Source organism: Anomaloglossus baeobatrachus, chromosome 4 (assembly GCF_048569485.1).
Source record: "Anomaloglossus baeobatrachus isolate aAnoBae1 chromosome 4, aAnoBae1.hap1, whole genome shotgun sequence".
Taxonomy (NCBI): Eukaryota; Metazoa; Chordata; class Amphibia; order Anura; family Aromobatidae; genus Anomaloglossus; species Anomaloglossus baeobatrachus.
The window spans coordinates 35,397,536-35,422,236 of record NC_134356.1 but is presented as its reverse complement, the minus strand read 5'-3'; the positions used below and the strand labels follow the sequence as shown (position 1 = coordinate 35,422,236).

The window sequence follows — 24,701 nt, the reverse complement described above, 5'->3', positions numbered from 1 at the left end:
CCCTGTAATCACCCTGGCTAGTGAGCTGGCAAGTGAAGATTGCTAGTCCCACCACTGCACTAATACAACAAGAAGGGAAGGTACAACAGACAAGGGAAACAATAAAGGATAAAGCCCAACTTCACGGCTGCAGTAAGGCACTAGAACCTCTTCACAGCAACAAGGGCTCCAGCAGCTCCTTCCACCTCGAGCCCTAGCTTCAGAATGAATCAGAATAATCAGCGCCCTCTACTCCCCGTCCTAACCTTTATCTTGTTTCACCAAAGCTACACATATTGTTTCAATTGAGCGAATCAACTCATGCAATCCGGGGGGGGGGGGCAGATAACCGTCTGTTCATAACCTTTCACTATTCTCCCTTCCAAACACATGCTTATCGTCACGGTATATGATTGTTAGGGGGATTTTTTTATTATTATACAGATATTGCCCTAAAAAGGGAAAAGACTTCAACTCTCTTGGTGATGCAAGAAAAAAAAAAAGTCAGCGTGTGACTATTCAGCGCGCTGCTGATTAATGTGGATGAGGTGTGGCTTGGCGGGTAACTCCACAGCCTGGATCACCATTGTGTAGTGACTGTTTTATAGGACCTATAAAAATACACATTTTTAGCTTTTATTTTTTTTTTTAGGTACCCAGTGCCAAAATATCGGAATTAAACATTTCCCTCAGCCACGGGTGATGTGTTCTCTTTTTCTAACAGAGAACTTAGATCATCACGGATTCTTTTTTTTTTTATCTTTAGCAACAGCGCCACTCCTGTTCGGAGGCTGTGCCTGGTATTGCAGCTTAATGCTATGGATCTGACTAAAAAGTGCTGGCAGTACCAGACACAACCTATAAATGGGAGTGGCGCTGTTTATAGGAAAAAAAAATAATTTAAAAGAACTTTCCTATCTAATTGTGAAAATTATCTGGAAGTAACTTATATACAAGATGTGGGACATTGCAATGGCTGTAGGGTTGTTTCTCGCCCGTCCACAGACTTTGAATGGCAAAAAAACATTGATTGATTTGAAGGATTACACACGCTTCTTACTTTGGGGCATCAATTTAAGAGGACATTTTTTGGGTGCAAACATCGTCCATGTTTAAGTTAATGCCCACTTGAGGATAAATTCTATTCCTCCATTTACAGCAGCATCAGGGGGCCATCATGATTAGACTAAGGAAAGTTACCCAATAAACAGTGTTACCGGATTGTTCCCATAACTGCTCCCCTCCCGTAACTGGCTAAGTGGAGTGGTCTCCCCCCCCCAAGTGGCTAAGTGGAGTGGTCCCCCCCAAGTGGCTAAGTGGAGTGGTCTCCCCCCCCAAGTGGCTAAGTGGAGTGGTCTCCACCCCCCCCAAGTGGCTAAGTGGAGTGGTCTCCCCCCCCCAAGTGGCTAAGTGGAGTGGTCTCCCCCCCCCCCAAGTGGTTAAGTGGAGTGGTTCCCCCCCCCCCCTCAAGTAGCTAAGTGGAGTGGTCTCCCCCTTCAACTGGCTAAGTGGAGTGGTCTCCCCCTTCAAGTGGCTAATTGAAGTGCTCTCCCCCTTCAACTGGCTAAGTAGAGTGGTATCCCCCCTCAACTGGCTAAGTGGAGTTGTCCTCCCCCCCTCAAGTAGCTAAGTGGAGTGGTCTCCCCCCTCAACTGGCTAAGTGGAGTGGTCTCCCCCCTCATCTGGCTAAGTGGAGTGGTCTCCCCCCTCAACTGGCTAAGTGGAGTGGTCTCCCCCCCTCAACTGGCTAAGTGGAGTGGTCTCCCCCCCTCAAGTAGCTAAGTGGAGTGGTCTCCCCCCCCCTCAAGTAGCTAATTAGAGCGGTCTCCCCCTTCAACTGGCTAAGTAGAGTGGCATCCCCCCTCAACTGGCTAATTGAAGTGCTCTCCCCCTTCAACTGGCTAATTTAAGTGGTCTCACCCCCCACTCAAGTGGCTAAGTGGAGTGCCCCACTCCCTCAAGTAGCTAAGTGGATTGGTCCCCCCCTCCCTCAAGTAGCTAAGTAGAGTGCTCTCCCCCTTCAACTGGCTAAGTGGAGTGCTCTCCCCCTTCAACTGGCTAAGTGGAGTGCTCTCCCCCTTCAACTGGCTAAGTGGAGTGCTCCCTCTAAACAGATTTATCAGAGTGCTTCCTGATAAACAGTGTCAGGAGAGTTCCCTCAAAAACAGATTTTGGTCCTTCCCATACAGAAGAGGACATTTACAATAGTGCAGTCTGCTGAGTGCTCTCCTCTGCTCACGGAGCCAGTAGAGTGCCCCCATATGTGGTGTTTTCTTTATCTTTCACTTTTTTTTTCTGGTATAGATTATAGTAGTGAGTTTTCTCATGTGAAATCCCAGATCTGCGTCCTCCCGGGGTGAGTCACCTTCATAAAATAACACAAAGCGATCTTTATCTCCGGTGAGATCATGCCACCTGTATGATAAAGGTCTCCATTGTCAGGGGAGACCAAATTGAAAGAAGTGATAGAATGCAGAATTTTGTAAAAAATAAAATACAAAAACACCTAAACCATAAATTGTCAGAAATACGTGTGTTTTTTTTTTATTTTATATGGGTTACTTTGCCTTGCATACATTTTTAATGCGACAGATTAAGTATCGGCCCTAAGTGAAGAAAGGAAACGGCTTCGACCGGGAAACTGTATCCTTTGCCTTGGAGAGCGGCTGGTATGAGGAGGAAGGGGAGAAGAGATGGATTACAGGTTTGGGTTTTTTTGCAAAATTACTATAATCATCCAGAGCTCAAATTATTTTCTTTTTGCTTTTTTTTTATCCCATAATTCTTCATGACAGGCGAACGTGATCATTAGCTTCTGACCTTGTAGCATACTGATGGCTGGCTGGACTTGGATAAATGAACCTAAGATATTTTGGGATGTTTTTGACTTTTTGACCCCATAAAATGTTTGCCCTTTAATGACCACGTAGGTTCTTGGATTTCCCTGTAGTTCAAAGGTTCATCTGCTTGGTTACTATGAGTAATCTCATTGTTTTAGATATGCTTGGTTTCCATAAATTGTCCTTTTATTGTCTGATTTTGGGGGTCAATTTAAGGGGAACATTCCCACTGGAACATTATCCTTGGTTGGATACCTCTGTTGGCTCATAGTATGTACTAAGGGACTCTTAACATGGTATGTACTAAGGGACTCTTTCCCCAAATAGATCTTTTGAAATGACTAATGTTTTTGAATCAGGAAACAAAGTAGTCTTAGTACTATTTGAAATCATTACTGTTGAGACTGATGAATGGAAAGATATATTTGACCAGCGCTGAATCAGCATGATGTTGAATGACATGATGGCACTCAGAATAGGCAAGTCCGGCATGATTTTATTGTTCTCTTCTAGTCCCCCAATAAATCTGTTGAAATGACTAATGTTTTTGAATCAGGAAACAAAGTAGTCTTAGTACTATTTGAAATCATTTCTGTTGAGACTGATGAATGGAAGGATATTTTTGACCAGTGCTGAATAAGGATGATGTTGAATGACATGATGGCACTCAGAATAGGCAAGTCCGGCATGATTTTATTGTTCTCTTCTATTCCCCCAATAAATCTGTTGAAATTACTAATTTTTTTGATTCAAGAAACAAAGTAGTCATAGTACTATTTGAAATCATTTCTGTTGAGACTGAAGAATGGAAGGATATTTTTGACCAGTGTCTAAATAAGGAATCATTTCTGTTGGGACTGAAAAATGGGAGGATTTTGTTGACCAGTGCCTACATAGGGAATTATTTTATCCATCTCATTCTATTTATAAGAGATAAATGTCAAATTTTGCTCTTCATTACTCCAGGGTAGAGTGAAAGCTATCTGGACCCCTAATGTGTAGATAAAAACGTGTAGCATGGGCCTTACTACACTTGTGTTGCATTACAATGAAAACATCCATAGTTACTGCAGAGCCCTGTGTATACGCTTGAACCAGAAAACAAAGTAGTCTTAGTACTTTTTGGAATCGTTTCTGTTGAGACTGATAGATGGAAGGATATTTTTGACCAGCGCTGAATCAGGATGATGTTGACTGACATCATGGCACTCAGAATAGGCAAGTCTGGCATGATTTTATTCTCTTCTGTTTCCCCAATAAATCTTTTGAAATGACTAATGTTTTTGAATCCGGAAACAAAGTAGTCTTAGTACTATTTGAAATCATTTCTGTTGAGACTGAAGAATGGAAGGATACTTTCGACCAGTGTCTAGATAAGGAATCATTTCTGTTGGGACTGATAAATGGAAGGATTTTTTTGTCCAGTACTTAGAAAAGGAATTATTTTATCCATCTCATTCTATTTATCACAGATAAATGTCAAATTTTGCTCTTCATTGCTCCGGGGTAGAGTGAAAGCTATCTGGGCCCCTAATATATAGATAAAAACTCGTAGAATGCGACTTACTACACTTGGGTTGCATTACAATGAAAACATCCATAGTTACTGCAGAGCCCTCTGTATACGCTTGAATCAGAAAACATAGTAGTCTTGGTACTTTTGGAATCATTTCTGTTGAGACTGATGAATGGAAGGATATGCGCTGAATAAGAATGATGTTGAATGACATGATGGCACTCAGTATAGGCAAGTCCGGCATGATTTGATTCTTCTCTTCTATTCCCCCAATAAATCTTTTGAAATGACTAATGTTTTTGAATTAGGAAACAAAGTAGTCTTAGTACTTTTTGGAATCATTTCTGTTGAGACTGATAAATGAAAAGGTGTTACATATATAGACCTATTTTGGTTCTGAGTTATCAAAATGGGGAACCTAAAGTTGCCTCTACCAGTCCTGATCATTTAAAAAAAACTCCTGTACAGACGTCAGACACTTTGTTTCACCTCACCATCAGATGCGATAATCCAATTCCACTGCACTCTCTATGACCTCCTAGTGTAATCACCCTACACCTCCCAACACCATCCTCTTTAGTAGGTGCCTTTTTTCATTATTAGAGTGACTATAATGCATTAATTTGCTTTTTTGTTTAATTTTGCTTTTTTATTTTCTGCAGAACCACTTATCAGAGAAATGACGACGATGAAGAAGAAGCTGCAAGAGAGCGACGCCGTCGGGCTCGCCAAGAACGACAACGGCTGAATAAAGATGATGTGGAAGGACATGATGGCACTCAGAATAGGCAAGTCCGGCATGATTTTGTTCTTCTCTTGTCCCAATCGATCTTTTGATTTGACTCATGTTTTTAAATCAGAAAACAAAAGTAGTCTTAGTACTTTTTAGAATCGTTTCTGTTGAGACTGATGAATAGAAGGATTTTTTTGACCAGCACTGAATAAGGATGATGTGGAAGTACATGATGGCACTCAGAATAGGCAAGTCCGGCATGATTTTGTTCTTCTCTTCCCCCAGTAGGTCTTTTGAAATTACTAATATTTTTAAATGAGAAAACAAAGTAGTCTTAGTACTTTTTGGAATCGTTTCTGTTGAGACTGTTGAATGGAAATATTTTTTTTAGATCAGTGCCTAGAAAAGGATTTGTTTTGTCCATCCCGTTCTATTTATAGCCCTCTAATATATAGATAAAAAGTCATGGTATAGGCCATACTACACTTGGGTTGCATTACAATGAAAACATCCATAGTTACTGAAGAGCAATGTATATATGCACTTGAATCAAAAAACAAAGTAGTCTTTGTACTTTTTGGAATCGTTTCTGTTCAGACTGATAAATGGACACATTTTTTTAGACCAGTGCCTAGAAAAGGATTTGTTTTGTCCATCCCATTCTATTTATGCACCCTTAATATATAGATAAAAATTCATGGTATAGGCCTTACTACACTTGGGTTGCATTACAATGTAAACATCCATAGTTACTGAAGAGCGATGTATATATACGCTTGAATCAGAAAACAAAGTAGTCTTTGTACTTTTTGGAATCGTTTCTGTTCAGACTGATAAATGGACAAATTTTTTTTGACTAGTGCCTAAATAAGGAATTATATTGTCTATCCCATTACATTTATAACAGGTAAATGTAAAATTTTACTCTTCAGTGCTCCAAGGCAGAATGAAAGCTATCTGGACCCCTAATATATAGATAAAAGCTCATAGTAGGGGCCTTATTACACTTGGGATGCATTACAATGGAAACATCCATAGTTACTGCATAGCCCTGTGTATACGCTTGAATCAGAAAACATAACACATAGTAGTCTTGGTACTTTTGGAATCATTTCTGTTGAGACTGATTAATGGAAGGAAATGACCAGCGCTGAATAAGGATGATGTTGAATGACATGATGGCTGCAAATGTAAACATATCCCAACAATGGCCTAGTTGGGCTATGTTTACATTTACAGATGGTGGCCCTTAAACCACCATTCAGCTACATGTTTGCACATTTGTCAGTCAATGAATAACCTATTTACATAGGCAGACCGCGCTTCGCAGGAAAAAGTAGATTGGTTCACCCACCACCACATATATCTCCGGATCTTCAGAAAAACCCGTCGGTTGACGTATGCAACATAATCCAAATCAGAAAAAAAAGCTGATGACTCCGGTAAAAAAATTTACTCTTTACTAGAAATCCTTTAATATATTGTCATGCAGAGCAAGTGAACGTATTTGATGCGTTTCGACCAGCTTGTCCTACGATTTAGACCAGTTGGTCGAATCGCGGCAACTAAGTTCTATTGCTAGGGATGACGATATTGTAAAGGATTTCCAATAAGGAGAACATTTTTTTTACCGGGGTCTTCAGATTTCTTCTGAATTAACTGCTGTTAGAGAGTGCACTTCCCACATACGCAGAATGATCAGTAATAGATCGTTCTGTGCACAATGGCTCATTGCACCTGACGAACGAGCTTTTAGCTTACTTGGATGATTGGCGGTTGGTTTATCATCCATGATTATCAACCGTTCCTATATAATCGGCCATGTAAATGCACCTTTAGAGTATCCGTCAACTTAAATAGGAAGGCATTGCACAATCCACTTTGTTTAGAAGGCCTCAAGAGATACTTGGTCTTCATACTTTACTTTTGGGTTCCCTGGGTTGCATCCACTGAGTTGCTGCTGGCTGGTGGACCGAGTTGGGGGTCAAAACCAGAGAGGTGTGGATGGTGACAAAACCAATGTGTAGTCAGATGACATAGCTGAGTTTAAAGCCACGAGGTCAAGTACTGGCTGACATCAGGCAGAAATAGAGAATCGTCAGGCAGTGCAAGGCTCACTTCCCGAAAAGTATCCAAGGTTAATTCATCAGAGCAAACAGAACAAGTTTAGGATAAACAGATGTCAAAGTGCAACAGAGCAGTGTAAGGTACGCAATAACTGACAGAATAGAGGTTTTAACCCTTTTGGCCCTCGTACCAAATCCTACTGTTGATCGGATGCCGTGACTGGCTGGCCAACTAAACCATGAGTGTCAATATGAAGTACACTCCTCAACATTGAAGTTGAAACACTAGGTAGGGAAAGTGGTGGAATGATGGAAATCACCCAATGGAGACATGTTGTCATGGGGTGTGAGGGGATAAATGGAGATAGGGGCTCCTAAATTGGCCCTCAGACTAGAGGGCCCTAGCTGTCCCTACTCCCAGAGATATGTCTAATGGTGATGATTTCTGGGCCGCCTTCCTTGCCCTGGTCCTTGCCAGTTCTGATCTAATACCTCCTCTCCACCACCCCAGGGGAGGACCAAGACAGGAGTGGTTGCCCAAAATCTGTGGGTTCAAACTGGGAAACTAAAACTCTATCACATACAGAGATACATGGAGGAAATAACCAGATGGCAAGAGGATTTCCACACCACAGCAAGTAGCACACAGTAAATCACCAGCAACAGAAACACAACAGCACACGGACCATAGTAGCGAAAGCTATAGTAGGCATGGGAAGACAGATTCCTCCATCTTAAAAAGGCGGGGAGTAAGTGTGATAGGTCTCCCGCAACATGTAATCCAAAAGGTGGCTAGCAAAAATTAACTCCTGCTAGACTATGAGCACACAGCTGGTTGATGCCTGAGCCTGCCTGTGCAGCTCAGAAGCACCAGAGCGTGGAGTGTAGTAATAATAATAATAATAATAATAATAATAATAATAAATCTTTATTTCTATAGCGCCAACATATTCCGCAGCGCTTTACAATTCAAGAGGATCATATACAAACAAATAACAGTTATAGAAAATACAATAATTAGCGTATGGAAAAAAAAGAGACAACCCTGCTCGTGAGAGCTTACAATCTACAATGAGATAGGGGCACAAGGTACAAGTGCTTATTTACAGTGACAATCCAGCCATCTCAAGGAAATGGGGGGTAGATAATGGCTTCCTGGACTAGTTGGCCAGAACCTTGAAGTTGCATTTGGGTGCAGTGGATTTTGATGTGGAGTTATGTTCTGAGAAGTTGTAGAGGGACTATGTGAATTTAGTTTGGCTAGGGAGTGTGATAGGCCGCCCTAAAAACATGTGTTTTTAGGGAGTGTCTGAAGCTGAGTAAGTTGTCATTTATCCTAGCTTCTTGGGGTAGAGCGTTCCAGAGGGTTGGTGCAGCTCGGGAGAAGTCTTTGATCCAGGAGTGGGAGGTTCGGATTAGTGTGGATGTTAGTCAAAAGTCATTTGCAGAGCGTAGAGAATGGGTGGGGTGATAGACAGAGAGGAGGGTGGAGATGTAGGGGGTGCCGCACTGTGGAGAGCTTTGTAGGTGAGAATGAGCAGTTTGAATTGGATCCTGTGATATATGGGCAGCCAGTGCAATGACTGTCACAGAGCAGAGGAATCCGAGTAGCGGTTGGCCAGATAGGTGACCCTGGCTGCTGCATTAAGGATGGACTGTAGAGGAGAGAGTCTAGTTAGGGGGAGACCAATTAATAGAGAGTTCAGTAGTCAAGGCGGGAGTGGATCAGGGCCACGGTGAGAGTTAAGGCGGCGTCACACGCTACGATATATCGGGCAATATGTCGTCGGGGTAACGGATTCCGTGACGCACATCCGGCATCGTTCGAGATATGGTAGCGTGTGACCGCTACGAACAACTGTGAACGAGCAAAAATACTCACCTTATCGTTGCTCTTTGACACGTCGTTCATTTTCATAATGTGGGTCCTCCTTCTGCATACCGGTTGTTCGCTGTTCCCGAGGCAGCACACATCGCTCCGTCTGACACCCCGGCAACAACGAACACAGCTTACTTGCGTCCCGCCGGCAATGAGGAAGGAAGGAGGTGGGCGGGATGTTGCGTCTCACTCATCTCTGCCCCTCCGCTTCTATTGGGCGGCCACTGTGTGACGTCACTGTGACGCTGAACGTCCCTCCCCCTTCAGGAAGAGGATGTTCACCGCCCACAGCGAGGTCGTTCGGGAGGTAAGTGCGTGTGACGGGGGTTAACGATTTTGTGTGCCATGGACAACGAATTGCCCGTGACACACAAACAACGGGGGCGGGTACGATCGCTCATGCGATCACACAATATATCGTGGGGTGTGACGGGGCCTTTAGACTCTGTACTCTGAACAGTGTCTGATGCCGCCATGATACTTGGCTAGTTTAGAGCCAAACACCGTGTGACTCATGTTACTGATGAAACAATGGAAACAAACTATTTAGAATATCTCAATTTATTCAGCATGGAGTATGAGCACTACATGTAGAAATCACCGCACTTACAGCCTCGGCTGCTATCAGTGAGGTTATTACTGGTTGTCTGAAGAATATTCTGCTGTGCTGAATGCACTTGGGAAAATCATCAAGATCCTCTGCTGGCAGCTTCTTTGTAATTGCATGCCAATGACTTCCCAGATGGGAGACAGAAGGCCACGATAGCACATTTAGGCCGCACACGCTTCTCACAAAGCATGCGAAACCTGCAGCCTGGTGGTGTAGTTTTGAAAAATGTCTCCTGGGACACTTTGGACAAATGACCGTACCACTGGTCTTACCACCAAATCAATGTTGAGGAATATATATGTTGACATTTTTGTCTATGCGGCCTACACGTCACACTTCCCCTTCAATAATACAGTGTGTCCTTCTGGGCAGGATGTCTCTTTTGTGTCGCTATCAGTATTGAAGCGGCACCTTTTAACAGCAATAGAGACGGCCCTGTAGTGAAGATATGGGAGTTCAAATTACGCAGTAGAAGGTCTCATGGTCCACCAGTAGATCCAAATGCGTAAGTTGCAATTGAAGCATGACCCAAGCCAGTGGAGTGGATCCTATGTTTTGTTCTTTAGGGGAAAAACTGGTGGAAAAAGAGGTCCCAGCCCTTGTTGCTTTCATCTCCTTTTCAATCGGGTGATAAGACTCTGTGCAGAACACTCAAATGCAGAGAGAATTCTGTCCAAGGGTCATAGAACGGGTCTAGGGTAGAAACCAACTCATCACTATAATGGGGTGCTGTCACTCCTGTCTCTCAGTATTATGAGACTAGTGACAGATTCAGGACTTGAGAGTCATGTCTATGCTAGACTCTCAATATTCAATGGATTTCCTTTCCTTTGGCAGTCGTAGGGTTAATGTCACTTTGCTTTCCAGCAGCTTCTGAATCCTGATCAAGTGTTTCTGGTTTGGGACCACTCCCAGTCCTTTATATACCCTCTGCTCCCAGTAGAGGGTGCCAGTTATTCTCAGACCTCATTCGGATACTTGGCCTGGAGGTGGAAGGAGCTGCTGGAGTCCTTGCTGTTGGTTGTGGTGTAGGCTGCAGTACTGGTGCCTTATTGCAGCCTAGTTGTTGGAGTCAGTCTGTTGTTGTTTTTCCCAGTCTGTCATATCTTTCCTTTGTGTGTTGTTTTAGTGCAGCGATGGGACTAATGATCCTCACCATCCCACTCACTAGTGAGGGCTTACTGCAGGGTCTCTCAGGGCTTCAGATTCCTGCTCGGCGACTTGTGAGGAATCTGTATAGGGACTGGCTAGGACTACAGGGTACAGAGGCAGGTAAGTGGAGGAGGTGTCTATTTTCCCTCTCACTAGCATCAGGGCCCACAGATGTTAATGTGTCACCTGGGTACACCTTGTTTGTCTTCATAAACCCCCTGTCTGTTGTGTCTTTTACCTCACGACAGTAGAGGTAGAGGGTTCTGGTTATTCTTTGCCATTTGGATGCTGGGCCAAGAGGTGGAAGGAGCTGCTAAAACATTCTGTTAATGTTGTTGTGGTGGCTGCAGTCTTGGGGCCAACGGCAGCAGTTTGTTGTTGTTTTCCACCTGTCTGTCTTCCTTTCTTGGTGTGTCGTTTCAGTGTAGCGGTGGGACTAGTGATCCTTACCTACCCACTCCTTAGCCAGGACTATTGTAGGGTCACTCAGGGCTTTAGGTTCCTGCTCGACAGGTGAGTATCCTGTATAAGGACTGGCTAGGAGTGCAGGGTACAGTGGCAGGTAAGTGAAGGAGTGTCCATCTTCGCTCTCACTTACGTTGTTAAAGTGTCCCCAGTGTACCCCTTGTTTGTCATGGTGTTACCCCTATTAAGTTGTGTGTTTGGCCTCACTCCAGACCTTCCTTAAGTCAATGCCGTGACAGTTGCCCTCTCTCTCTTATCCATAATTTTATCAACTTTATTGATAAAAAATGCTATATGTTTTTGTTCTATAGTTTTTTCACCTTCTTATGGTAAAACTCATGGAAAAATATTAAAGAGAACCTATCACCAGATTTGGTGACTATAAGCCGCGGCTACCACCAGTGGCTAAGATGCTGTATATAAGAGCTCAGGCCGCTGTGTAGAATGTAAAAATCACTTTGTAGTACTCACCTAAGGGGCGGTGCAGACTGGTTATATGGGTGCCTCCATTCTCAGGTACAGGCGCCTCCTCTTTCGGCCATCTTTGTCCTCCTTCTTCTGAAGCCTGGGTGCATGATGCGTCCTACGTCATCCACACTAGTCAGCATCAGATCAAAGTGCGCCTGCGCAGGACCTCAATGCGGCTAGTGTGGATGACGTAGGACGCGTCATGCACCCGAGCTTCAGAAGAAGGAGGACAAAGATGGCCGAGAGAGAAAAACGGAGACACCCATCCGACCAGTCTGCACCGCCCCTTAGGTGAGTATTATAAAGTCATTTTTACGTTCTACACAGCGGCCTGGGCTCTTATATACAGCATTCTAACATACTGTATATAAGAGCTTACCGGTGGTGGCCGCAGCTTATAGTCACCAAATCTGGTGACAGGTTCCCTTTAACAAAAACAGCAATCTGTCTGCAAAGGCAGAATGGGAAGCAGGAGAACTTCCAGTCACCCATAAGAATGTAAATATGGCAGTGGATTAAAAGGGACCGTCTGCTCAGATGTCAAACTTTATTTGCATTTACATAATGTAAATTACATTAGTGCACATGAAGGAATTCAAAGAAATGTTTGCATGTTATTAATACGTCCATGGACCCGTTGTCACTGACTATAGATGTGAACCAGAAAAACATGGATTCTTGGCTTTCAGCGTCAACCGCGAGTCTTTATGTATTTTTGGAAAAAGAAAAGCTAGAGTTAAGCCAAAAAGATTCACACTGCTCTTGTCCAGTATCCAATGGGATTCTACATAGCAGCTGGATGCAGGTAGCCGTCTCTTCCGCGGCCTCCATCATGGGCGTCTCCTAGGCATATTAGCTCCCAAGATGTCATGACATTGTACAGTGAGGCTCAGAGTCATCAGCACCAAGAGGCGCCCAAGATGCCTCCTGCAGAAGTGAAGACTGCCCGGCTTCAACTGCGACAGGGAAGTTAGTTTTTCTCAACTTGAACAAAAACTCTTGAAGAGAGTTAAGGTGAAAGGTTTAAAGTTTTTCCACCACTTGATGTCTCTCCTTTTGCCTATTACGTAATTTAAGCATATTATCTTAAAGTGTCTCCTTAAAGGCGACCTGTCACCTGATAAAAAGTGTCCAGTTTTTGCTCTTATTTTATTCCCAACGCTCCCCGGAGTACTAGACTTTTTTCTTTTTTCAAATCCTCCATACCGTTCCAGAGATATGGGTATTTTTATTTTTAAGAGGGCGTGGCTTAACCAAACTCTCATTCCTTCTTTGCACAATCACCATGTGAGCCACGCCCCCTTTTGTTAAAGTTTTTCTAAAGGCATCCTAAATTAAAAATTTAAAAAAATACAAACGTAGAATACTCATGGAAGAGGCTACAATAAAATAAAAACTTCCCACTTTTGATCTAGTGACAGGTCCTCTTTGAAGAATAAGATTCATTATGGTCTACTCAATTTTTCAATCATGGTCTAGATTTTGGTGATTTTCTAGGTCACATTGGTAAATGAATGTTATGACTGTCATACTGTACTAAGGAAGACGCTGAAGCTATAAGTAGTGTAGCTTCAGAGTGTAGTTAGCAGGCAAACCACTAGAGGGGAGTAGAGTAGTCAGTAAACCAGGTCAGCAGCAGGAGGTCTCATCAAAAGCACAAGGATAAACAAATCGTGGTCAGGTGATAGCCAAGGGTCGGAAGCCGGGAAGTCACGTGTGCAAAAGAGGGGAGTGCCGGAGCTGAAGTTAGGAACAAGGATACAGGTTAGATGCTGGGAAGTTGAAGTACAAATAAGGAAGGAGGACAAAACAGGTCGGGACCGGGATAAGACAGACAGAGAAGGCTACACAGTAGACAGGAGCGGAAAGTCAGGGACCGGCACAGACGGACGATCGGAGGAGACTATGGCTCAGAACAAGGTAGCTGGGAGGCAGGATAGATTAGGTAAACTCACCAAAGCCAGTAATACACGCTGCAGAGCATAAACTATCACTGGCACTGAACCGGAGGTGCAGCACCAGGATATAGTGTCCCCGGAAACCGGAGTCAGACAGGGAGGAGTTAACCCCTGACATGACCAGGCCGGAGCTGGGTTAAATAATCAAGCCACAGCGGCAGATACAGACCTGGATCATGACAGTGACATAGTTTATAAAAAGTAGTAGTCAAAGTTTAAAAACGTAGTCATTACCAGTTCCACCAACCTCTGGAGGCTGCCAATAAAGCGGAGGGTTTTTGGGTCGTGGTGAATAATTGTTCAGATCTATTTATTATGCCTTTTCTTTTAACAGCATCACATCAGAAGAGTCTCCTTCCATAAAGTCTTCATCCATAACAAACACTGAACTTTCAGTGGATGACGAAAGTGCGTTGTTGGAAAGACTAGCCAAACGAGAAGAGAGGCGTCAGAAGCGTCTACAAGAAGCGATGGAACGGCAGAAAGAATTAGATCCAACCATATCTATTTCAGTCAACGAAACTATTTCCGTCAAAAAAAGTAGCAGAAATGGAGAAAACGAAGTCCAAGAGAATGATACCTCACCCAAGGAAAACAATACGGAAGCCTATAGGGGCCGACATGAAGTTGAAGAGACTGAAACCTTTGACAAGTCTTTTGAAAAGAACGATAGAAAAGAAGTAGAGCATGTAGAAACTGAAGAGGTTGAGGTCAAGCAGGAGGAACAAGAAGAAGAACCTGAGGAACCTCACATAGAGGAGAATCAGGTAGAAGTAACTTTCCAGATTAAGAATGTAGAGGCATCTAGGGTTGAGACAGACGGGGAAGTCCGGATAGAGGCAGTTATCACAAGAGATGATGGGGAGGCAGAGGAGACTCGAAAATCATTTGAGGAAAGGGAAACACTTGAGCAGGAGGCCGCAGAAAGGGAAAGGGTTAAGGCCGAAGAAAGGGCAGCTGAAGAGCGAGAGAGGCTGGAGGAAGATGCAAGACGGCAAGCTGCAGAGGCAGAAAGGAAGGAAGCTGAGGAAAGGGAGAGACTAGAAGAAGAGGCAATGCAGGAGGCAGCAGAAAGGGAGAGGGTTGAGGCAGAGAGGAAAGCGGCAGAGGAAAGAGAAAGACTTGAGGCACAAGAGAGAGAGCGACAGAGGAAACAAGAAGAGGAAGAAAGGAGGGCAGCAGAGGAAAAACAAAAGGCAGAACAGAAAAAGGCAGAGGGGGAAAGAAAACGAATAGAGGCAGAGGAAAAAAGGAAAGCAGAGGAAAAGAGGAAAGCGGAGGAGCAGAAGGCAGCAGAGGAAAAGGAGAGGAAAAAAGCTGAGGAGAAAAAGGCAGCAGAAGAGAAGAGTAGGTTAGAGGCCAAAAAGAAAGAGGAGAAGTTAAAAACTGAAGAGAAAAAAGATGTGAAAGTTGACGACAAACAGGTAAAAGGAAAGAAGCTGGAGGACAAAATTCAACCAGCCTTCCTCAGGAAGCAGGTACATTTTTCGGCAACTTTATTTTGCACCCGTGTTTTGAAAAATGGAATGGCAGCAAAAACTCTGAGTCTTGTTCACACCTTGCAATTCTGAAAAATTTCCCCTCACTTTCTTGCTGAAAGCTCAGACTTGTACTTGCACATTAACACTTTGCTTACAATTCTCACTGCTAATACTGCATGACCAAACTTCCTCTCCTCCCTCTTCAATCAAGGGATCGTGAGGCATGTCGTGGGAAGCTTAGCTGAAGTTTTTGAGTGCCACAGGTTTGGTTTGTCTCACTTTTGGTGTATGGCCACACGTGCATCAGGCATTTTGGTGTGTATCACAAGCTTCCGTAAGGTCTCAGCCACACTGACTCAATGTGAAAACCATAGCTAAAAGAAATCCAACCACATTTTAGAGGTTCAAGTATGTTTCGCTAAACAAAACCCAGTCACCAGGTCACCAAACAAATATTCTGCTTTCAGTTCTTCATATAGTAGGTGGCTATCTGATCCCGCTTGGTGCCAAAGGCATGAAGCTTGATACTATCACTGAAGAAAAATGTTTTCCCTGCTGTAGTAAATATTGGAAGAGAGACCCTGCTGTGACTATTGGGGAGTAGAGGGACCTACTGTGGAGTAGAGGGACCTACTGTGGAGTAGAGGGACCTACTGTGGAGTAGAGGGACCCACTGTGGAGTAGAGGGAACTACTGTGACTACTGGGGAGTAGAGGGACCTACAGTGGAGTAGAGGGACCTACTGTGGAGTAGAGGGACCTACTGTGGAGTAGAGGGACCCACTGTGGAGTAGAGGGAACTACTGTGACTACTGGGGAGTAGAGGGACCTACAGTGGAGTAGAGGGACCTACAGTGGAGTAGAGGGACCTACTGTGACTACTGGGGAGTAGAGGGACCTACGGTGGAGTAGAGGGACCTACTGTGACTACTGAGGAGTAGAGGGACCTACTTTAACTTTGAGGGAGAAGAGAGGTCTTCTTGACTAGTTTGGAATAAAAAGGCCTTCTGTGACGTCTGGTGAGTAAAGGAGAATTCTGTCACTAGTTGAGAATGAAGGGGCCTTCTGTTACTACTGTGGCATAAAAGAGCCTGCTATGACTAGTGATGAATATAGAAACCTTCTGTAACTGTTAAGGAGTAAAGTAATCTGGTGGACTATTTATGAATAAAGTTGCCTTCTGTGACTAGTCTGTAGTAGCGAGACCCACTGTGACTACTGGGGAGTATACGGACATATTGTTAACTACTGGAGAGTAGAGTGACCTACTGTCATTATTGTGACTACTGGGGAGTAGATGGACCTACTGTGACTACTGGGGAGTAGATGGACCTACTATGACTACTGGGGAGTAGATGGGCCTACTGTAACTACTGGGGAGTAGATGGACCTACTGTGACTACTGGGGAGTAGATGGACCTACTATGACTACTGGGGAGTAGATGGACCTACTGTAACTACTGGGGAGTAGATGGACCTACTATGACTACTGGGGAGTAGATGGACCTACTGTGACTACTGGGGAGTAGATGGACCTACTGTGACTACTGGGGAGTAGAAGGACGTACTGTGACTACTGGGGAGTAGATGGACCTACTGTGACTACTGGGGAGTAGATGGACCTACTGTGACTACTGGGGAGTAAAGTGACTTACTGTGACTACTGGGGAGTAGAAAGACTTACTTACTGTGACTACAGGAGAGTAGAGGCAGCTACTGTGACTACAGGGGAGTAGAAGGATCTACTGTGACTACTGAGTAGAGTGACCTACTGTGACTACTGGGGAGTAGCTAGACCTACCGTGACTACTGGAGAGTAGAGTGACCTACTGTGACTACTGGGGACTAGAGTGACCTACTGTGACTACTGGGGAGTAGAGGAATCTACCGTGACTACTGGGGAGTAGAGGAATCTACTGTGACTACTGGGGAGTAGAGGAATCTACCGTGACTACTGGGGAGTAGAGTGACCTACTGTGACTACTGGGGAGTAGATGAATCTACCGTGACTACTGGGGAGTAGAGGAATCTACCGTGACTACTGGGGAGTAGAGGGACCCACTCTGAGTATACGGGAGTAGAGGGATCTACTGTGACTACTGGGGAACCTAATGTGACTACTGGAGGGTAGTGAGTCCTACTGTGACTACTGGGGAGTAAAGTGACTTCTAGGGCGTAAAAGTGTCCTCCTTTTAATACTGGGGAAAAGGGGATTGACCTAAATAAAATTAGTGCCCATATGAACAGTGGTATGGATGATTATAAATAAGCCCAGGCCCTTATGTCAATGCGACACCACCTTATCGAGCACTAGAATGCCTGCAGATGCCTGCGTGCACCATGTCTGCTCGTCATCTCAAAGACCCCTTCTCAAATCTGTGCAATGTCATGAAAAGGGAGAAGACAAAGAAAATAAATTTGATGCTAAAAAAGATGACAAAGGTCGACCTGGCTTCAAAAAAGAGGAGGTAACTATCTTGTCACTCTTAGCATTTTTTTTATATGTATTTTTTTTTAATTATTAGTTTTAGTATTCTATTTGCCAGAAAAGAAAAAAGAGACAGGATCCACTTATTCTTTTTCTCCTTACTGATTTACAATAATAGTTACCGCCCCTTTAAATATCAGACATTACTGCGTATACTATCACTTCTCAGTCTTCTTTTTTCTTTTATCCCCTCCCCATGTTAAATGTCCCAACAGTATTCTTTGTAATACTGTATACTTTTTTACTTACAGTAATAAAAATCTAAATCTAATCTTTCCTAAAAATTCTAAAACTAATTTTTTAATCCATAAAAAAAATGTCCAATCGTGCTGCATTACATTTTATTAGAAACACAAAAGGAGTGCAAATAGTGTCGTATAAGATGGTAAGTACATATTCTTCAGCCTAGAAGACTCCACTTTTAGATGTATTCTATGGTCTGATCGCTAGTGATCAGCCACAATCGGTGAAGGAACCAGGCAGCAAGTGTTGTATTTGCCAGCAGCTCCCCTACAGGTGAAATAGAGAATTGCACAGTTCTTATAGAAATCAATTGGCTGTGTGAGTAAAGAGTGGATCCGCCGAGTCATCCAGAGAACAAGATGCAGTTAAAGTAATTATTAATCGATATCAAGGGAATCCCTTTGACTATAGCACCCACAAGTTAAAGGCTAATCAATGTATAGCATAATGGGGGTCATTATTTGGAAGTCTAAGTTAAGAATAAGTAATTTATAGGAAGTAGGGGCATAGTCATAGTAAATTCAGGAGTTACAGTCACATCCAGGCCCTAGGCAGGGCCGAAAAGTTCTGAGAAGATCAATATCAAGGAAGACTCTCTTTACAATTCGGGATCCTGTTGGAGATTTTGCATTGAGGACCACAAGCTTCAAATTACACCACTAATAAAGAAATACTTAGTTTAGCACACTGCAATAGATATCAAATATAATCCCTAAAAAAGTTGTCAACATGCTGGAGCCATATGTATGATGCCATTATGGTAGACTACTATGGCTCCAGGGGTGTTGGTGGACTTTGGGGACTGTAAAAGTTGAAATTAGAATAATTAGAATTGAAATTGGTGCTCAGTACTGCAAAATGATCTGGGGAATTAGGCAGGACACAAGCCTCAGGTGCCAAGGGCTACTAAAGCATCTATTGTCTATAGCTCCCTACTGTGGAGCTATATGTAGGCCAAACACTGTCCACAAAAAATTATACTTTGTGTACATGACCATATTACTGCTAAAAATAAGTTCAGAATTGTACAGTGCTCTATTAGAGCCTTAACATAGACCCATGACGGTACCCCCCCAAATATTGTACCATGCTAAGTAAGATCATCTATCTATAAAGCTACCTATATATGAGAAAAAATATGAGGAAAAAAAACTAGCTAACAAGCTACCTATCTATATAGATAGATATGTGATCTTACTTAGCATGGTACAATATTTGGGGGGTACCGCCATGGGTCTATGTTGATGCCCTACTATCACGCTGTACAATTCTGAACTTGTTAGTATTTTTTATATATATATATATATATATATATATATATAATTTTAGCATGATACAATATTTGGCGGGGGGTACCACCATGGGTCCATCTTGATGCCATAATATTTCTCTATACAATTCTGAGCTAGTTTGGAGAAGTAATAGTCATGTACATAAAGCCTAATTGTTTTTGTGGACTCTGTTTCTGATAGTCATTACACTAGTGGCCAGGGCTCACACTATGTTCAGCAGTAAACTGACTTTTTGTCATTTTCGCCCACCTCTTTTTTTTCCAAATAGGTTAAGGATGAAAAATCTAAAGACAAGGGAGGAAAGGAAGAATTAAAGGCCAGCTGGGAACGCAAGAATAAAGCTCAAAATGGAGAAAGTTTACATGAAGTTACACCACAGAAGCTTAAACATATGGACAAGTTTGGGTAATAAGTCTTCTCCACAAACCAAACAACTTCATATTTGGTTGTGTTTGCTGATTTTGGAACTGACTTCGCTTTTCAAGGCCCCAATGAGGTCTGATCTTCTGTCATAACCTTTCCTTCTATGTGTAAAGTGACATCTTTCAGCTTGTGTCTCCACTGGCTCTCTATATATAGGGCTTGATAACTTTCAGTCTTCTTTCTCCCTACATCAAGAGGGAGTGTAAGATGATATATGGTCTAATAGTATATCTTACATGCAAATAACATAATTCAAGGCTCTTAAAGAAAATCTTTCAGAACTTTCCCCAAGAGCTCAGAGATCGAAGGCACAAACACAATGAGGGGGATAGGGCCTTCCAACCCATGTGGCCGACTGAAATCCCAAGTGTCAGCCATCGAGAGCACAGCTCCTCTATCAAAGTATAGAGAGCAGGACCCCGAAAGCTTCAGGCCTTCGGGTTACTCAAAACATATAACATCAGTGCATGGAGGCAGGTCAAGACCATAAACAATACCAACGGGAGCGCATTCCTGGACGAGCTCCCCCTGAGAGGCATTTGCACCCAGAGACTTGGTTTACTCATGTGTCAGTGTCTATTTAATGGTCGCACCAACACCCACACGGCCTGAGTGAGTACTCTGCTTCCCCTCCCTCTCTGTGTCCTGCCTGCTGCATGGTCTGCACCACGCATCCCTGCAAATCCACCATCCAGAGTCCCGAGGCCTACCTTACCCGTGGAGGGAACGTCATCTGGCTGCCCACACTCCATCTCCCCCGGGTACTCCCATCGGCAGCGGCAGTACTCCCCTTACCACGAACCACAGGTGGCGTCACGAACACTAACCCCCTGTACATAGTTCGCCTTTTTATTTTCGAGTGGCCGCAAGCCCCCGGGTCCGGAGACCCTCGAGCCACAGCAAACCTCGGATCCGAGCAGTCCGACTGCTGCAGGGATGGTACAATTACATACATGTGTCACATATTAGGCTTTGTCCTTTAGTTTCAATACAATCAGCATTATATCAGCAGGAGATTATCAATAGAGGACTAGGTCTCGCATGCAAGCCAGTCTCAGCTACTCTGTATAACCACGCCCATCCCTACACTAGCAATGCACAGTGTACACTAGAAGCTGCCAATCAGAGGTGTGGGCGGAGTTATAGTTTATGGGGAAAGTTCATAAAGAGACTATCCTCCACAGGTTAATTATCAGGTTGCGTGAAGCTACTCCCTGATCTAGGGTCCTGTACCCTGCCATGCTCGGTACCAGTCCGGTTACTAGATATTCCGGTGCCGACTGTTCTCCAAAACTAAGTTTGGCCCCTTTCTCCAATACCCTGCGACCAGGTGTCCAACTCCTCCAGTCCCAGACCACCGTGTGCGACCTAGCCAAAGTCTCCCAGGGAGCTACAACTCCCTCAGCTCCTCACTCTCTGAGGGCTACCACTCAACTAACTATAATCCCTCCCACCAGTCTGCCTGACCCCTAGGCGGGTGGCCCTATTCCAGCTAGACCACCCACTGGTGTGCCTGACAGGGTGTGGTGTGAGGTGACTAGAATTTGAATGCTGATGCAAGCGATAACAAGGTTAGGATTCCAGAACCATGGAAGGTGGGTTCTGCAAAATAAGAAAAAGGAGTGCAGTTCCCTGTGACACCCTGACTAGTCCAGGGGCGTCACATAATTAGGGTCCCCTGATAATATAAATGTACTGTATACGCATATATTTCGGTCCTAAAAATATCATAATGTTAAAAGGTGGAGAATCCCTTTAAGCCCATGTGTTCTGTATATTCAGGGAAGTTTAAGAAACTGTACATAACTTATAGGAACCTGGCATTAAGGTAACATGTAATTGGGGCACGCCAAGCAGAGCCGTTTGATCTTGTCCTATATTTGGATCCCTGCCGCCACTTTAATTCAGGCTCCGCAGCTGCCGGTTGACACTTCATGTTCATAATTGCACAGAGCTCGGAATGAACTTGTCATCTTTGACCCAGGAAAGGTCTGGGAAAGAAGAATGTCTTAAGCTGCTGTGGCTTCCATAAACATTTTTATAGACAAGTTCCAATGAGTTTCAAGGGCCGAGATTCATTCCCATGAAAAGTATATATATATATATTTTGACTTAAAACATTTTTGGGAAACTAGTGTAACTCTTATTGTTTTTGTTGTCCTTCAATCAAGATGGACCTAAGTGCTCATGAGCACCACTTCAGCATAAAAAAGCATTAAGATATTTTTACTAAATCCAAGTTTTGTAAAAAATAAATAGGGATGTTCTCATAGCAAACATTTATTTTATGTTTTTAGAAAATCAGCCATATAGTTCTAAAGATAAGAACATAGCTCACAGGATCCTCAGGGGCGGGTCTTTAGGTTACTTTGACTTATTGCTCTGTGAGCCACGCCCCATTGGTCAAGACCATATAAATTAGCTCTAAATTATAAAACCTGTATCTCTGGAGCCTATGGCCAATTTAAAAAATAAATAGATAAATTAAAATAAATAATAATATTCAGGAGAGCAGCAGGAATAAAATAAGAGAAAAACTACATTATTAAATAAATAAAATAAATTAATAATCAGGGGAGCAGCAGGAATAAAATAAGAGAAAAACTACATTATTAAATAAATAAAATAAATTAATAATCAGGGGAGCAGCAGGAATAAAATAAGAGAAAAATTACATTATTTATATATTATATTTTATTATTTTATAAAATAATTTAATAAATGAAATAAAATATAAATGTAACATAATTTAATAAAAAAAAATTGTAATAAAAAGGTTTGAGGACGAAAAATCCGTTGGGCTGTGCAAAATAGTCGTCAACTAAGCGCTGATTGACTTTTTGTTTCATCATTCAGTGTTCATAATGAGCAATCATTTGCCCATGTAAAAGGCCTTAAAGAGTTATCCTCAAAAAGTTAAAAAAAAAACATCCATAGGATAGGGGATAACTTACTGCTGGGGGTTGGACTACTCGGCCCTCCACAGTTTATGAGATTGGGGATGCGGAGCTCCAAGAATAGGGTTTTGTAGGCCCATCAAGAATGGTGGAGGTGCACATGCTCGACCTCCATTTTATTCATTGTCTATGGGACTGCTGAAACCAATGGAGTGCCGCACCCACAGACTAGAGTGGAGGCAAAGCGTGTGCTCCCCTGCTCCATTCATGAAGCGACTGCAGAACCGCGTTCTTGGGATCCTAACATTCGGACCTCCAGCCATGAGTAAGTTTTCCTCTGTCCTATGGATTGGAGGAAGTAGACAAACTCTAGTGCCACCTATTGGAAGTAGCAATCCTAAAAGTCAAAAGTGGCCCTTTAACAAGCCTTTTCATATGAGTTACGATTTATGCCAGATCAGAACCTCAATTTTTAGATATGGTGTTTCGGGGTGATTGCCCCTCATCAGTGCAAAGTATGAGATCTGATCTTGCTGTATGAGAAGCTATAGTGGTGTCTAAGGGGAAACTTTTCTCCTTGCGGATACTGACAAACCAATCTGACTGCCAGTGAGGAGTCTTATATCCTAAGTCATATGACAAGGCTCGTTAAAGGGCCACTTTTGACTTTTAAGATTGCTACTTCCAATAGGTGGCACTAGGGTTTGTCTCCTTCCTCCCTGAAGAGACAATCCGAGTATTTGCCAGAGGAGCATTGCAGCTATAAGACTCCTCACCATTGACAGCCAGATTGGTTTGTCAGTCTCCTCAAAGAGAAAAGTTTTCCCCTATGGATTGGAGATCACTGTAATTTTGGAGCAACCCTGTAACCGACAAGCAACCCCATGGGGAACATCTAAAACCTCCATCATCTTCATGCAGGGACATCTCCTTCTGCCCAATTCAGGTCTTCGCCAAATGTAGTTGTGGTCCTGCTCTACCTCCTTCTTGGGTTGTATGTCCTTTTGGCCGTAATTTGGCCAAAAATGTCTTCAAATATCAATACACAGATAAATTTCCTTCTGTATCGGGCATCATTTGGCCAAAAATGTCTTCAAATTTGAATCAGCAGAGAAGTTCCCTGGTCTTTCCGGCGCTCAAACTCATATTAGGTTTTATTTTTCTTCTCAAGCGGTGCCAAAGGACAAGCGAGTTTCGAGGAGACGGAACCAGGCACCAAGGTGGAAGCTGGGAAGAAGCTGGAGGATCTTAAGCGTCGTAGGGGCGAGTCAGAAACTGGAGAGTTGGATAAGCTTAAACAGAAGCAACAAGATGCTGCCGTGGAGCTGGAGGAGCTGAAGAAAAAACGTGAAGGAAGAAGGAAAATAATGGAAGAGGAGGAACAAAAAAAGAAACAAGAAGAGTCTGAGAAGAAAGCTAAGGAAGAGGTGAGGAGCCGGTATTACAAGGGTTCTTGTTTGACTTTAAAGGGGTTGTCTACTACTTTTTTACTGACGGCTTATCATTAGGATAGGTCGTCAATGTCTGATCCGGGATCCGACACCCCGCACCCCCGCCAATCAAATGTTCTCGGTCCCGGCGACAGCAGGAGGGAAGCCGGAAATGCTCAGTTCCGGAGCTGCTCCTTCTCCGTATTGCACATCTGCCCCTATTGATTAGTATGGGAGGCGGAGGTGCAGTACTCGGCCACCATCAGAAGACGGGCAGCTCTGAAACTGAACATTTGCAGCTGCCTGCTGCCGCTGCCGGGTCTGCGAACAGCTGATCAGCGGGGGTGCCGGAGGTTGCACCCCGGCCGATCAGACATTGATAACCTATCCCAGTGATGGCGAACCTGTGGCACTGCAGCTGTTGCAAAACTACACTTCCCATCATGTCTTCACAGCCAAAGCTATCCTAAGGATACACCATCAGTGTAAGAGTAGGGGGCAACCTCTTTAAGGAAGATATTACTTGAAGGGAATGTGTCATTAGAAAATTGTATATTTCAGGCTTTTGTGTTTTTAAAAAAAAATATTGCCAATGTTTTTTTAATTTTTAATAATATAATAATTTAATATAATTAAAATATTTTATAATATATTAATAAACAAAATTATTAATCTTCTAAATTTCACATTGGGCACTAGGGCATTTTCAGACTTCCTATAATTTTAGGAAGAGTTTTCAGCAGGCTCCTTATCATCAGAGCCATGATTACAATGACTCATAA

General features: G+C 43.3%; 1 protein-coding gene across 5 annotated transcripts in view; it reads left to right on the top strand.

Annotated features, from left to right (window-relative positions):
• The window catches only part of CALD1 (caldesmon 1), a 251,862-nt gene that overhangs the window by 200,372 nt on the left and 26,789 nt on the right, over positions 1-24,701 (top strand). For 3 of the 5 annotated variants that reach the window (XM_075344239.1, XM_075344240.1, XM_075344241.1), the window contains 5 exons: positions 4,998-5,123; positions 14,001-15,144; positions 17,543-17,614; positions 19,438-19,574; positions 23,661-23,916. In XM_075344239.1, coding sequence (XP_075200354.1) covers positions 4,998-5,123; positions 14,001-15,144; positions 17,543-17,614; positions 19,438-19,574; positions 23,661-23,916 — 1,735 coding nt within the window. The remainder of the gene's footprint in view (positions 1-4,997; positions 5,124-14,000; positions 15,145-17,542; positions 17,615-19,437; positions 19,575-23,660; positions 23,917-24,701) is intronic. The other 2 variants (XM_075344242.1, XM_075344243.1) reach the window with 1 other exon arrangement.